Genomic DNA, 15,870 nt, shown 5'->3' on the forward strand with positions numbered 1-15,870 from the left:
GCTCTGTGTTCTACATATCTCTATAGCACCAGCGTCCTGGAGAAACGTCGTCACATTTTACTATGTACCGCGTCAGCTGTATATGGTTGAAATGACAACAAATGCTTTTTAACTTGCTTTTTAACAAAAGCTTCAGGTTTTGTGCATGTTTTCCCAACACTCAGCTATTTTACAAATATTATTATTTAAAATGTATTTTGAAAAGAATAAAAATTATTAGAATTCAACAAAAATAAGCCTTGTTGGCACATTACAGCTCCAGCATCTCCAGTTCTCCTGAGCTCGGGTTACTGAATTTCCTCCAGGTTCTTCTCCTCATCTCAAATAAATATGCCTCTATTTGACTCATATTCATATGCCTGGATTTCTTCATCTCAATTGCCACTAGGTGTGAAGGTGTGCATGGATGGTGCCCTGAATTGGACTGACATCTCACCCAGGATGTATTCCTGCAGTGTTTCTCTGATAGACTTTGGAACTACTATAACTCTGAATAAAGGGGAAATTGATGCTGAATAAATGAATGAACAAACAAATTTAATGGATGGATGGATGGATGAAGATGTGAACTAACACTAACCCAATTATCACTACAAATGTGTCTGTCAAGCTGCCACTGTTGGATCCTTAACACTCCACTGATCACTCTTCTTTTTACTAAGTGGCAGTGAATCAAAGTGTCAATCAAACTACAAACCAGAATAGAAACAAACCTATTTATTTATCTATTTTTTCTTACCACATTATTTTCATTTTCATATGACATCTACTTTTGTTTTGGTAGCAAAACTCTTAAGTTTGCAACTCAGTTTTCATATTTTCATCAATTCTATATATCCTAATTTTTAGAATTAAAACATATACAGACAGTTCAGTGCAGTCTGTTATTTGGCACACTGTATTGAGAATAAACTATGTTTGTTTACATGAAAGTGTGGAGACAATTTCCACTCTGATTCTGAATCACTATCTTGTTGCCAGTAGATCTTACTAAAAGCAAACTGAGCAGATCCCATACACTGCATCCCGAACCAAACACAAAGAGACTAAGCCATATGCTAAAATATAAGACTACAGGTGATCAGACACAACAGGTGGTGTATAAACAGTCACTTTGACATACTATTTAGTGTGTTAGTGTGCGCGTTGGGACGCAGCCATGTTGTCCCCACAGTGAGTGCACAGACGGGTTTTATCCGTTTCAGGGTGGCTAAGGATATGGTGTACCTTAAAGTGTTCATGGTAATCTGAACAGTATTAAACAGGCAGGTGAAGGAGGAATCTGGACCACTTTAAACAACACGTGTCTCAAAGCAGCAGCTCCTGATTTAAACAATGCAGTTAAAAAGCAAAGTACAATTAAAGACGACCGACCGATGGTTGGACTAGTACGCAAAGGATTACGTGTATACAGAATATACACCGTAACAAATCAATGATCTATTCAGGATTGTTTCTCTAAATCGCAAAAAAACCCAACAAAACAACAAAATTAACTAAAAAAATCTATTTCTTTCATAATGGAATAAATAGCCTGTGTTACCATTGCATAATACTGGGATTTTCCTCACTTCAGTAAAAAACATCTTTTACAACCCGTCTTAAATAAATTGAAAGTAAATATAAATTCTGAACCATACTTTACATGTGGAGGAAGATTAAGGCCTCCTGTCTGTCCTCCTGTCAGTGACTTTGCATTTGTCTAACAGGTTCAAGACTACTCAAGCTGTTAAGCTAACAAACAATTCACACACAGATTCTAATACACAGCCAACAACAAACCATCACACTGAACACCGCAAGAGCCTGACGGAATCTCTGTACTTTCTGAAGGGCCACAGAAATGAACCGCTTCTTATCTGAAAGTTAGACAAAAATGTTTGGAACAGTGCGGAATACAATTTGGGACTTTATTTATTTATAGAATTTTTTAAGGATTCTAGATGACTAAGACTCTGACATAAGCATGTTATTAACACTATGAAATTATTCAAATGTTCTGTATTCCACGGTTTAATGAGCAAGTTGATCAGTCGGTCACTCAGTGTTCACTCCCCCCTGCTAAGTGGCTAATGACCGAGGCGTTTAATCCTCTCTCTCAAAACAACTCCACATGCTAATAGCGTCCTGACTATAAATGCGCGTGACTTCTGCTCTTTCTCCTTCACCACAAGCTGACACACAGCCTTCCATCTGCTCACCTACATCTTAGAGAGCTTTTTTTTATAGTTAACGGATTACGGTTAAAACACTGTATTCTTTTTTTTGTTGTTGTTGTTGCATGAACCCGTGCGCTTTTGGACAAGATGCGCAAAAGTCCACTTTATTGAATCATTTTGGTGCTGGAAAGAAGCCCGACAGAAGCCCAAGAAGACAAGTATGTTTCCTTTGCCGATGTTTACCGCGGATCAGGTGGCTCGTGTTTGTGAGAACTTGGAGGAAACCGGTGACATGGAGCGACTGGGCCGCTTTCTGTGGTCACTCCCGGCGGCCGCCCCTGGTTCAGCAGGCGAGGTGCTGCACCGGCACGAGTCGGTTATGCGCGCGCGGGCACTGGTCGCCTTCCACGGCGGTGATTTCGAGGCGCTTTACCGCATCCTGCAGAGCCACCGGTTCACACGGGAGTCCCACGCTAAACTGCAGGACCTGTGGCTTCACGCGCATTACCGGGAGGCGGAGCGCATGCGCGGCAGGCCACTGGGCCCCGTGGAGAAGTATCGCATACGCAAGAAGTTTCCTCTCCCACGTACAATCTGGGACGGAGAGCAGAAAACGCACTGTTTCAAGGTAAACACTGAAGAAGTGTTTGTAGATCTGCAATAAAACCCAGCCTACAGACGTTTAGACCAAGAGGCATGATGTATTTAAACACGTGATTTACTTTAAGATGGATTTGAAGTCCCTCCTTTTGTGTAGGAGAAGGTAGAATTGTAAAGAAATGTTCTGACCCATTTATTTGTTTGTGATGGAAACCAGGAAACATAATGTACATCCACATCCTTTTCCCAGCTAGAGACCTGCTAAGAGTTTTATACAATGAATGATTATATTATACATTTGGAGATGATACAATTAATCCAGGTAACTAAATCATCTGAGACATCAGCCTTTTATCTTCTGATTCAATTTTAGGTGAAATATATGTGTTCAGGACTGTATGGCTGTGGCTGATGTCATTGTTGATGTAGGATAGAGACTCAAAGCTACACTGTTTTTTTTAAAATAATAATAATAATGTAAATTGTCTTATGTCGCAAAACAAATGTTGAGTTTTACTTTGCTTTTCCAGTGGCAACGATTTCCACCTTCTCTGTGATCTAATTCTGCTCCCTGTGTGTGTGTGTGTGTGTGTGTGTGTTTCTCTCTCTCTCTCTCTCTCTCTCTCTCTCTCTCTCTCTCTCTCTCTCTCTCTCTCTCTCTCCACTGCTACACATACTGTATATATTAGTTAAAATTACTACAGCTTTATATATATATATATATATATATATATATATATATATATATATATATATATATATATATATATATATATATATCAGTTCTGACAGTTGCTTTAGCCACTTGCCTTCAACTTGCTTTAGCTCGGTTGCCGGGCTTTAACTTGTCATGACTTGTGATATGTGCGTTCATGCTCATTCTGCTTGAGAGGATGCTAACTTATCCAAACAAATGTACAAAACTTTAAAGGAAATTGTCCCAAATACATCAGGTGACATACATGTAACTGTTTTCTATTACAACAATTTGTGTTGTAGCATTTCAGAGGTTTTTAATCATCCTTGGGTTTCTGCAGATGTAAACAAACTTTTCCCCTAGAAAAGGTTGCATATTCCCCTGGGATCATGTAGATTTTCTTCAGCATCAATGATGTTTCACTCCATCAAATGATTGCTCTGTTCATAAACATTTCTAAAATGGTACATTCTTAGTCAATGCAATGTGAATGCCTGTGCTTATTGTTCAACAATCGTATTATGCAGAAATGTTAAAAAAGTCAGTGGAAATCCCTGTTAAGCCTCTTGTGCCAAGGACCTCCTGTGGCATTTAAGCTCTTCTGCCCGTAATGATTTTGTCCCTTTAAAATGAGAGTCGTTTCTCTCCTCTGGCTTTAGACAATGATAATCCATGTAGGACGAATGCTCAGTGAAATTAACTCGGCTGCTGCATTGTAGACACTAAGAGTCTGAGTATGTCCTCTAAAATCTAGCTGAAACGAATGAAGATTTAATGCCTAGTAGATTAGCTTGTAAATTTTAATCAGTAAGTGCAATTTCTATGTTAATAATGACCAACAAAATGATTACTACAGTGATATGAAGGTAAAAGTCACACAAATTTATACAGAAATTGAGATTTTAAACACTTTTCAGGATTAGACCTAGCATTTACCCCATAACAGGTACCCCATAACAATCACTCAGTTAATTGCTGTGAGTGGATTTTCTTAAATGTAGGATTAAAGCGCTCTTTCAGAAAGTTTTTGTCTCCCCCTTGTGGTAATCAGTGTTACTGCATGACAGTCACTGTTTGGTCAACTAATTTATCATATCAGGAAACTTAATCACAGTAAAACACCAATAATTTTATACATACTAAAAAGTCAATGGAGGGAAAAAGAAAAAAGATGTAGACTTTACCTTAGTTGTTTTAAACAGTTTTAAACAAAATACTGAGACTTTAAATCATAACTCTTTAATTGTGTACTTCCCATAGTTAACCTGCAATCTCCCTTTGCTTATCAGGAAAGGACAAGGAGTTTGCTTAGAGAATGGTACCTACAAGACCCTTATCCGAACCCATCTCGGAAGCGGCACCTGGCCCAGGCTACAGGTCTCACACCTACGCAAGTTGGAAACTGGTTCAAGAACAGACGCCAGAGAGACAGAGCAGCATCAGCCAAAAACAGGTTCAAATCAAAAACGTTTTGATCGTAAATGTTCTACTATGTCTTGATCAAAGCTTTGATGGGTTGCACATAAGGAATATAACTAAACTTTTTAAAAAAGAAAAAATAAATTCCTGACATTTTTACAAATTTAACATTTGCACTTGTTTTTCTTTCAAGACTACAGCAAGATCCTGCTCTTCTCCGCTCTGGCAGATCTCCAGAATGTCCTTCCACAGATCACAACGGAAGCCCAGAGAACAGCGACTGCAGCTTGGGTTCAGGACCTCGGGACACCAGAGCCTCTACACCTGACATATCAGTCAGTAGCGACAGTGAGTTTGAGCCCTGAGCCTTGGTTTGGACCCATAACCAAAACAAACAAACAAACAAACAAACACACAGACTCCTCTCAGAAACTTGCAGAGACAGAGGTGTGATCAGCTTCGACATCACTGAGACTCAATCACTCTGTCTGGAAGATATGGAGTATGAACTGGATACAGTTCATATACATACAGAGAAAATCTGAAGAGCATGCGGACTGGATATGAGACCGTAAAAGGGCTTTGAATGTATATACATGCACTTAAAAGTACACTTAAAGTTTGATTGGTGTTGCCAAAAAAAAAACAAAAACACTTTTCCACATTTCTAACAACTGGCACAGAGTGAACTGAAAACGTACAGCTGGGATTACCAGGAAAGTATCAGAAAACTGATTCAGGCAATGCCAAAACTCTTATTTCTATACTGTATAATGAATAAAAATAAACTATCTGTTATTTCAGATGGTGAAAATACTGCCTCTGTGGTGTGTATTATTTGTATTCTCCACTTATTACATTAGTAGATTTATTTCAAATCTTAAAACCATTAAGTCTTTGTGTCTTTTAAAGTTTGCCAAAGAATTTCATTATCCAAAAAAAAAAAGAGAGGAAAAAATTGTCATGACTGTGTTTTGACTGTGACATTATTGGCATGGCTTAAAAGGAAACGGATTCATTCTGTATTTGGAATCTTGCATACATTTAATAAGTGTGTGCTATGCATACTTTTAGCTAGGTTTTTGTCACCACAACATGTTTTATTCCCTTGTAGTAACCAGTGCAGCACAACAAGAAGCACCAGTCTGTACAAGCTATATATGGTTGAAATTACAATAAAAAAACTTGTTGACTTCTTGATTTGACAGGAAGACTACAATCCTTACTGAAAAGGGAAAAAAACAATTGGCCTGGCTATCTACAAGCTAAAACAGTGTCCCGAGCTGGTCAAGCATGTCAACCATCTTTAGTTTCCATCATCTACATTGTGTAGCGCTAATATTAAATAGCTGCATCTGACACTACACCCTACTGTTTACTGTACCGTGGACTGTCTGCTCACAGCCTTTGTAAACGTTTACGCCCTCTCCCTTATTATGGCACACCTGCTAATCTATTTTGACATAATTTTTAATGCAGTACTATGCAATTAATAGTGTAGGCGATGTGATTAGACACTGTGGGCCATTTCAAAACCTAGACAATGAGACGGGTTAAAAAAAAAAGCAAAACAGTCAAATTAGCCATGACTCACCTGGAAGCTGCTTCACTCCTCCATCAGCACATTCTACAGAGACTGCTGCTTTAGTCAACCACAGAACTCTCTTATCCACCCTCAGGAGTCTTGGCATTCATGGAGCAGCATTAGAATGGTTTGCTTCCTACTTGAAAGGTCGCTCATATCAGGTAACATGGAGGGGATCATGTCCAGTACGCTGTCCTCTCCTTTTCTCCCTCTCTACTGACGCTCTTGGCCAAGTCTACCAATGTCTAGGTCTTTGTCCTCTGCAAATGATCCAAAATGCAGCTGCACAACTTTTTTAATTCTGTTTTTACACACGATCCCTCCACTGGCTTCCGGTAGCCGCACACATCAGATTCCAAACACTGATGCTTGCCTACAAAGCCAAAAATGGACCAGCTCCCACTTACCTCAAAGCCCTCATCACTTCTCGCACTGCACCTCCCACCCTCCGACTGCTCCCACCATCTTTCACGGTAAGAGGTATGTATAAATCAAGACTCTTTTCTGTTCTGGCACCGAGGTGGTGGAATAAACTTCTCCTAGATGTCCAAACAGCCGAGTCTCCAGTCATCTTCAAATGATGGGTGAAGAGCTACCTCTTCCTGAAACACTTAAAACTAGCTGTCTTATGTATTTTTGTTACAAGTGCTTTATTTCCTATTCCCCAGCGGTTTTTATGATGGTATCCTAAGTCTGTATCCTAGTGAACCGGTGTTAATGTCTTAATTGATAGAGATTTCAAAGTACTTTTGTACATTGCTCTGGATAAGGGGCATCTGCCAAATGCTGTAAATGTAAATGTAAACTCAAAGCTATAATGTATGAGGGAAAAAATGTGTTAATATGCAACAAATACACACACACGCACACATCGGTCTTAATGTCCTTCTAATTTTAGGATTGAGTCCTAAAAAAAGGAATTGCTAAAAAAAAGGAAGACAGATACATTTCTTCTACAGCTACTAAAAAGCTAGATGTTTTGCTAGCCGGACAATCCTTAATGCAACTTTATTCATTTATTTATTTAGTTTGCAGCCACTGAGTATGAAAAGAAAAACTTTACCACCATTGATTATGATTACAGCACAGATTTTATTTATAAATGTGAACAATTTAGACACAAAACGTATTAATAGAGGGATTAATGTTCTTTTTTAATTTCTAAAGCTTCTCTCAAAAAAACCCCCCAAAAACTACAAGGTACTACAACTAAGCTATCCAGGGCAATTAAAAAAATGTTTTCAATATAGTGTATAGAGCACTGATACGAGGTGTAGTATTAAAATATAATCAATATTATATAGTTTATGGCATTAACAATGCTACCATGCTAATCAGGATCAACACAAATGTAAACAAGATTTTCTCACTCAGATATGAAGTCACAGCTTACCTGGCTGTAAGAGAGAGAGAGGGGGGGGAGAGGAAAGGGAAAGACAGAGAGAGAGAGAGAGAGAGAGAGAGAGAGAGAGAGAGAGAGAGAGGAAGAGGGAGAGACAGAGACAGAGAGAGAGAGAGGAAGAGGGAGAGAGAGAAAGAGAGAGAGAGAGAGAGAGGAAGAGGGAGAGACAGAGAGAGAGAAAGAGGAAGAGGGAGAGAGAGAGAGGGGGGGGGAGGGAGAGAGAGGGAGAGAGGGGGGGGAGAGGGAGAGAGAGGGAGAGACAGAGAGAGAGAGAGACAGAGAGAGAGAGAGAGAGAGAGAGAGAGAGAGCGCAGGTTGGGTGGAACAACAGTGGGAGTGACTGCTGTCCTGTATCCTGCCCATAGCTCACTGTACAGTTCACTATAGCGTCCAGTGTGAGAGAAGTAAACATTTCAACTAGAAGTTAATCTGCCCTGAGCCGGGGGTAGGATGGACAGTGCGGGCAGGAAGGTGGTCGTCTGTGACAATGGCACCGGGGTAAGGCTTTTTTATTATAAAGGCTTCCACCTGTTGTGGGGAAGGAAGCACATTTCTTTAAGCAAACTGTAAGTAAATATCCATATACACATTCTCAATGTAGTTCAGTCTAATGTTTACGTTATAATATACACCAGGTCATTATTTTTATATCTCTACAGCTTATGCATTTGCATGTTTGTTTTTTTTATATTTAATTTAAGGATTTTATATTTGTATACAGTCTTTTGCAGGATACTGCAGTATACACAGGGCGTTATTGAGTTGACATTTTCTGCTGTGTTTAGGCTTGTTCAGTGAGGAACCTGTGGTTTAGATTCCCACATGGCCTTAAAAGGTGGTGCAGAAAAAGTGAGCACTGTGATTGGACAAAAAAATCAGGAAGTTCTGTCACATGCGGAAGTTTCATTAATGACAGGTCCCGGTAACTATGGTAACCGGTGGCGTCGGTGGATTTTTTTTTTTTTAATCATATATTTTAGCCATTTTGAAATGTAAGAGGTAAAAATTTACCCAAGTTGGAATTTCTGTACCTGCTAGAATCAGAAAAAAATCAGCATTGCAGCCAATCAAATATACAATTGTTTAATCAGTGCATCACTGCTGTCATTTAAAAAACGGGCTATTTTGCTTTGCAAGGTACAAATGTAAATGTTCCTTCAGAGATACAGCAACTCCTGTACCTGAAATGAGCTCTACATTCCCCATGAACATGCCCAAATAGATCCTATAATCTGATGTACCCTTGAGAGGTTTCTGGCTGTTTGGGAAACAGCAAAGCTATAAGGATTATGGTTATATCTGCAGATATCATTCTGCTGTAATACTTCTGCATGCTAAGCCTCATTTAGTATTTAAGTCCTTTTTATATGACTTGGAAAACAGACGCTCTGCATTTTCTTTGCCCTTGAAGGTTGTGTCTATTTTGTTTTGCTGTATCTTTTTTGAGCAGATGTCCAATCTGTGGACTGAGGAATGTGTGTTGCCAAACAGAGGCAAGTCAGGACACTTCTGACTTATGTCACTATAGCTTATAGAGTGAACAAAAAAGGAAGCCATGTTATGTTGAGGTTCTTATAGACATTTCTTTGAAAATGAGCTACACAGTAAAATAGTCTGATTACCTGCATAAAATGCAGACTGACTATTAGACGTATAGTTTATTTCCCATTGCATGTGATTTTAGGTTGCATATTTGGTGGGAGGTAACTGCAAAGATACATGACTTACGTAATAGTCTACTTCCTGTATGGCATCTTTTGGACTACTTGTCAGACCTAACAAACAGTACTTCTGCTTAAAAAGATTTCAGTTCCCTTACCACTACTGCATTAAATGTGTGTATATTTTTTAAAAATAATTTTTCTCCTTAATGTTTTTATGGTTTTGTAGTTTGTCAAGTGTGGATTTGCTGGGTCCAATTTCCCAGAGCACATCTTCCCAGCACTTATAGGACGTCCTGTCATACGCTCAGACACTAAAGTGGGAAATATAATGATCAAGGTAAGACATACAATCTGGCAAATTCCAGTAAAGAAATGTTTAATTATAAAGTCCTACATCAAGGGAGATTTCCAATCTCAAAATAAATCACAACACAAACATCATTATCATTATCCTAAAATACAAAATATAGAGGTTTTAAGCTTGCACCTTTACCTCTTCTCAACCTTTGAACACATAGGTTTATTTTGAAAACCCTTATACTGAATAAGATAAGATAAACTTTTGTGAAATTCACATATCACAGCAGCTTACAGACAGTTAAAATGCAAGTATTATGGACTTAAAGAAAGAAACATTTAATATAAAACAATATTTAATATAAATAAAATCTAAAATTATAAAACGTTGCACAATAACATCACTGTAATGCAGTCTTATAAAGTCTGGCAGCCACTCATATAAATGACCTCCGGTAACACTCCTTCCTACACTGGGGATGTAGCAGTCTGCTGCTGAAAGAGCTACAAAGGGTCAAAGGGGAGCTACACAGTCCCATACAGGGGGTGAGAGGTGGTGTTCCTAATAGATGTCAGCTTGGCTAACATCCTCCTCTCACCCACCTCATCCACAGAATCGAATGGGCAGCCCAGGACAGAGCTGGCTCTCCTAAGCAGCTAGTTCAGTCTCTTCCTGTCCCAGTCTATACTGTAACACCCAGGAGACTACAGCATAGAGAATTGCGGAGGCCACCACAGTATTACAAAAGGTCTTTAAAAATTTCCTGCACACTCCAAATGACCCTAGTCTCCTCAGCAGGTGAAGCAGGACCTTCATGTACAGAGCATCTGTGTTATCCAGCCAGTCCAGTCTATTGTTTAAGTGGACACCTTGGTACTTGGTACACCAACTCAATGTCCCTGGATCCAACGCAAGCCCTGGATAATCACTGGTATGTGGTGCGGTGTTCTCCATCTCCAGAGGTCAATCACCATCTCCTTCGTCTTACTGGTGTTCAAGTGCAGGTGGTTACACTCACACCAGTCAACAAAGTCCTTGATGATGTCCCTGTATGCTTGTTCATTCAAATCAGATATACATCTAACAATGGCTGTATCATCTGAGAACTTCTGGAGGTGGCAGATGGTAGTGTTATAACTGAAGTCTGAGGTATACTGTATACAGCACCGTGCCCTGGGGAGCCCCAGTGCTGCAGTATATCACCTCAGACACACAGTCACACGACCTTACATACTGTGGTCTATTGGTGAGGTAGTCGATTGTCCATCCCCAACGGCTCACTAAGGAACAAAGGTGACAGAGGGTGATCCTCTCCATGGTCTTCATCAGGTGTGAGGTTAAGGCAAGTGGTCTGAAGTGGTTCAGCTCCCTGAGGTATGCAGTCTTTGGTACTGGAACCACTGGGACCACTGGGACTGTTTTCTCCAGGCTGAGGTTCAGATGAAAGTATGTACCTGACAACCCACATAGCTGGTCAGCAGTCTGGGGCTGATGCCATCCAGTCCTACAGGTTTCCTTGCCTTTATCTTCCTTAGTTCACACTTCACCTGGTTGTGAAATACTGGGGGGGCAGTGAGGGGAAGTGTAGTGAGGTGTGAGTGATGTGGAAGTGAAGACAGTCCAGGGAGGGGAGTGGTGTTGGTCTGGAGTAGGGTGGACAGGGAGAACGCTGGGTGGGAGAGGAAGTGGAAACAGTCAAATCTGTTAAAAAACAGATTCAACTCATTTGCCCAGAGCGGATCACCATTTACTGATCCTCTCCCGCCACTCTGTCCATGCCCAAAGATGATTTTCAGACATTGTTTTGTGTTAACCGCTCCCTCCAGGTTCCTCCTGTAGATTTCTTTGCAGGTTTAATCTTTTATTTGAGCTCCTTTGGAACTCTCTTAAGCTCCACATCTCCTGAAGTAAAATATCTCTTTTTCTTATTTAGCAGGTCTTTGAGCCCAGTGGTCACCCAGGGTTTGTTATTGGAGAAACACAGTACCCTCCTAGATGGTACAGTATTCTCCACACAGAAATGTATATGATTTGTGATGCCCTGGGTGAGACCATCATAAGGCCATAGCATGTACATTCTGGTCAAAAATGATTTAAGCACACAAACTTTATCAATGGGGGATTTTATTCTTCTCTAGTGTTCATTTTTTGAGTTAAAGGTGCAATATTTAAAAAATGTATAATATTATTGTCATTGTTTATTATGTACAATAGTGTTAAAGCATGTTTTACAACCATGATGAGAAGAAAAACAGGTGAGACTACACTGTGGACAGACTCACTGATACTGGACAGTTAAAGACTGGATAAACATTACCTGGTCTTTTTTCTGGCTATCTATTTCCCTGTTCTTGGATGACAAGAGCAGAAACTGATATAGTTTGGTGAAGTTTGATAGATCTCAAGGATTTAACATTTTTCCTGACAGCTGTGCATTGTGGCATGCTTTTCTGCTTACCATGGTTGTAAAAAGTGACCAATAGAATTTAATTTTCTTAATGGGAGTAAACATAAGAGCAACATTCTCATATCTCATGACTATAAGTGTAATATATATGAACTACTTTACCCCACCGGTAGGACCTGATGGTGGGAGATGAGGCGAGCGAATGCCGGTCAATGTTGGAGGTCTCCTATCCTATGGAGAACGGGATGGTACGTAACTGGGATGACATGCTTCACCTGTGGGATCACACTTTTGGACCAGATCGTCTGAACATCAATCCATCTGACTGTAAAGTGCTGTTGACAGAACCACCTCTGAACCCTCTGAAGAACCGGCAGAAGATTGCAGAGTACATGTTTGAGACTTACAAGTTTCATGGCATCTACATCGCCATCCAGGCTGTGCTGACACTCTATGCACAGGGTGAGGCAGGGGTCAGAGGTCACTTCTTATTTCATAGAAAGAAAGGATTTTTTAAATTTATTTTTATCCTAGAACCTGGAGGCAAACTGGAACACTTACAGCCAACTGGAGGGAAATACATATTATATACAGAGCATCATCATAGCTAATTAAACGTAAATTAAAATCTAAAACTCAGTAATGTGCATGTATGAGATTTGAATGCTAACCTGTGCTTGTGTGTTTTAGGTCTTCTGACAGGTGTGGTGGTGGACTCAGGTGATGGTGTTACTCATATCTGTCCTGTGTATGAGGGTTTCTCACTTCCCCACCTGACACGCAGGCTCGACATTGCAGGACGTGACATCACACGCTACCTCATCAAGGTGTGCTGCGGTCCTTAACTGTCTGCTTTCTTTACACTTAAGCATAACATTATGATCTCTCAGAAGCCAAGCACGATCAGTTTGAGACATCTAATACTTACAGGCTATAGTATTTGTCCAGAAAGCCATAGTGGATGGGTAACATGGGTGTTGTGTGTTGGTCTTTTTCCCCCCACATGGCTAGCTTTTGCTGTTGAGGGGCTACGCCTTCAACCAAACAGCAGACTTTGAGACGGTGCGGATGATGAAGGAGAAACTGTGTTTTGTGGGTTATAACATAGAACAGGAGCAGAAACTGTCCAACGAGACGACTTTTTTGGTGGAGTCATACATGGTAAAGCACAGGGACAGATGTTCTGAAATTTGTTGTTATGCAAATATAAAAACATAACACTCAACTCTCCCTGGTGTGTAATGCTCCAAAAGCAAAAGCGAGATATAGATCAATGTAACATTGATAACTGTGTTTTAGCTGCCAGATGGGCGCAACATAAAGGTTGGAGGTGAAAGATTTGGGGCTCCAGAGGCGCTTTTCCAGCCACATCTCATCAACATAGAGGGCGCCGGGGTGGCCGAGCTTCTCTTCAACACTATCCAAGCTGCTGACATCGACCTCAGGTCAGATATACAGCTGGCATCTACATTATATTCACAGAGAACCTGCTTTCTGGGTCACGTTTATATCCACTTTCAGCTGCTCTGAGAATACAAACTCCTAATTCATGCAAGGTCATAAGACACTGGGTGGAAAAAAGCTGAAATAAGCAATAAGAGAGTCATGGAATTTAAGAAATTTCATCCAGTGGAGGATTGAAAAACAAACAAAATGAAATTCAAGAAGTGTTTTACTGTTTTGTAACTGTGTCAGCAATATGCAAAGATTTCAGCACAAATAACAACTGAAAGTCCAGTACACAAAACAACATGATTCTTAATACTTATTATTCTTTATTTAAGAATGTGATTAATATAGATTGATTTACATTCATCTGTGAAACATTTGCTTTCTTATTCTAATATAAATTGTATTACAAAACATCCCAATGTAAAATATGCAATTATAAGACATACAGTCAATTTACAAGACAATTTCGAAATGTTTTTTTTTTTTTTACCCTTACATTTTTTTTTTTTTTTTTTTTGTGAAATTCTTTTTGTTTACATTTAATACTGTTCCTCTGTAGGGCGGATTTGTACAAACATATCGTGCTGTCTGGAGGGACGACCATGTATCCCGGGCTGCCCTCCCGCCTGGAGAGAGAGCTCAAGCAGCTGTACCTAGAAAGAGTGCTGAAGGGAGACACAGAAAAGCTCTCAGTACGTTAACACCTGTTTATAATTAAAGCTCCTGAATATACATGACGGCTGATCTTAAATTTATCACATGCTTAGAAATTTATAAATGATCATTAAAATTAGAGTTTGGGCTTAGTCACACTCAGTTACTGTAGTACTACAAACTAGCTAATAAAAAGAAAAGAAGAATAAAGATTCGCCTACATGATAAAACTGTAATATGATCTGGAATGATTGACAGATCGCATGTACTTGACTTTATGTCAAGGCTGTGAAGGATTCACAATGTAACAGCAACTGATCTACACTTCAGATGAATATGGCAAATCCTAGGAAGCTATTTAAAGCACATCATTATTAAAGCAAAAAAAAAAAAAAAGTTGCTTATGCAAGAATATTCCACCCACCTTCAGGCTACATAATTCAAATCCCACAACACTCGTTGTGTTACTCACTCATTACTTTCTCTCCTTCCCCTTCCTGCAGAAGTTTAAGATCCGGATCGAGGACCCTCCTCGCCGTAAGCACATGGTGTTCATGGGCGGAGCCGTGCTGGCCAACATCATGAAAGATAAAGATTCGTTCTGGTTGTCCAGAGCTGAGTATGAGGAAAAAGGCCTGAAAGTGCTCGACAAACTCGGAGCAACAAAATGATCCACGTCTTACATGAAAACAGAAATACATTCATGCACAAGCACTATACTGTCACATAAATACGCTGTTTCGCTTCATAGATGTAAGGAACCTGAGGAAATATGAATATAGTGAATCATGAGCTTATATTTTTCTGACTATAAAATGATCCAAACTGATCTGAACTTTCTTAACTCCAGGCGTCTCACTATTTGTCTGTAAGCTGTTCAAAAATATTTTGTATTTGTAATTAAGAATAAAAAAGGAATCCGGTGTAATTTTGTTCAAACAAATAGCTGAGTGTCATGCCTCCTGTAATCAGTTTTTGTTCTTTTACTCCTTATTCTAATTGTTTTAACGTTAGAACTAAATCATATTTAATTTCAAATATACCTTGAATACATTTGCCATCCAAAACATAGCTTCTCACTTCTTCGCCTTATTCCTTAAAAGGCATTTTTAGCAGACTGGGTGGGGTTGGATGGTTTGAAGGAACAGAAATTACAAGCAGCTCCTTTATGATGCAACCCCCTCAGGTGTTCCTGAAAATGTTGCAGCACTAGACACAGTCAACATTTCAAAGACGTTGATATGCCAACATCGAGTCTCAAGTCTTTTAACTTTCCACATGCCTCACCACGCTGTACTGTGTGGCTTCTGGCATTGCAGTGTCTCTTTTCGCAGGGAAACTACGTCATGGGACAAAACGTCCACTAGACGAACTCTTCTCAGTGTGCACACACATTTTTGTCAGTACTATTAATGTTCATGGATGACAGACAACAATAAAACGGACTGAGGTGAAGCATTCCTAGTTTTACTACTAAGGTAGCTGCTGGCAGACAGTCAGATAGTCTGCATATAGGCTGTGTCACCACTCACA

At 39.7% G+C, this 15,870-nt stretch overlaps 2 protein-coding genes across 2 annotated transcripts; both read left to right on the forward strand.

Moving 5' to 3' along the window:
- Positions 1-1,996: 1,996 nt before the first annotated feature.
- six7 (SIX homeobox 7) lies at positions 1,997-5,570 on the forward strand. The gene is made up of 3 exons (XM_060873516.1): positions 1,997-2,787; positions 4,746-4,909; positions 5,069-5,570. Exons 1-3 carry the CDS (start codon positions 2,380-2,382, stop codon positions 5,238-5,240), a joined length of 744 nt encoding a protein of 247 aa, XP_060729499.1. The 5' UTR covers positions 1,997-2,379; the 3' UTR covers positions 5,241-5,570.
- A 2,572-nt stretch (positions 5,571-8,142) lies between these two features.
- On the forward strand, positions 8,143-15,265 carry zgc:101810 (uncharacterized protein LOC493612 homolog). Its single transcript, XM_060874991.1, has 8 exons — positions 8,143-8,360; positions 9,753-9,863; positions 12,405-12,693; positions 12,922-13,058; positions 13,243-13,392; positions 13,531-13,676; positions 14,243-14,375; positions 14,841-15,265. The coding sequence occupies exons 1-8, from the start codon at positions 8,313-8,315 to the stop codon at positions 15,006-15,008; spliced, it is 1,182 nt and encodes a 393-aa protein (XP_060730974.1). The 5' UTR covers positions 8,143-8,312; the 3' UTR covers positions 15,009-15,265.
- The last annotated feature ends 605 nt before the right edge of the window (positions 15,266-15,870 follow it).

This window comes from Tachysurus vachellii, chromosome 7 (genome assembly GCF_030014155.1).
Source record: "Tachysurus vachellii isolate PV-2020 chromosome 7, HZAU_Pvac_v1, whole genome shotgun sequence".
Taxonomy (NCBI): domain Eukaryota; kingdom Metazoa; phylum Chordata; class Actinopteri; order Siluriformes; family Bagridae; genus Tachysurus; species Tachysurus vachellii.

Coding starts and splice junctions, on each gene's coding strand:
- six7 (XM_060873516.1), top strand. CDS start 2,380: ATGTTTCCTTTGCCGATGTTTACCGCGGATCAGGTGGCTCGTGTTTGT. Junction 2,788..4,745: donor AGAAAACGCACTGTTTCAAG/GTAAACACTGAA, acceptor TTTGCTTATCAG/GAAAGGACAAGGAGTTTGCT. Junction 4,910..5,068: donor GCAGCATCAGCCAAAAACAG/GTTCAAATCAAA, acceptor TTTTCTTTCAAG/ACTACAGCAAGATCCTGCTC.
- zgc:101810 (XM_060874991.1), top strand. CDS start 8,313: ATGGACAGTGCGGGCAGGAAGGTGGTCGTCTGTGACAATGGCACCGGG. Junction 13,059..13,242: donor TCACACGCTACCTCATCAAG/GTGTGCTGCGGT, acceptor CCACATGGCTAG/CTTTTGCTGTTGAGGGGCTA. Junction 13,677..14,242: donor GCTGCTGACATCGACCTCAG/GTCAGATATACA, acceptor GTTCCTCTGTAG/GGCGGATTTGTACAAACATA.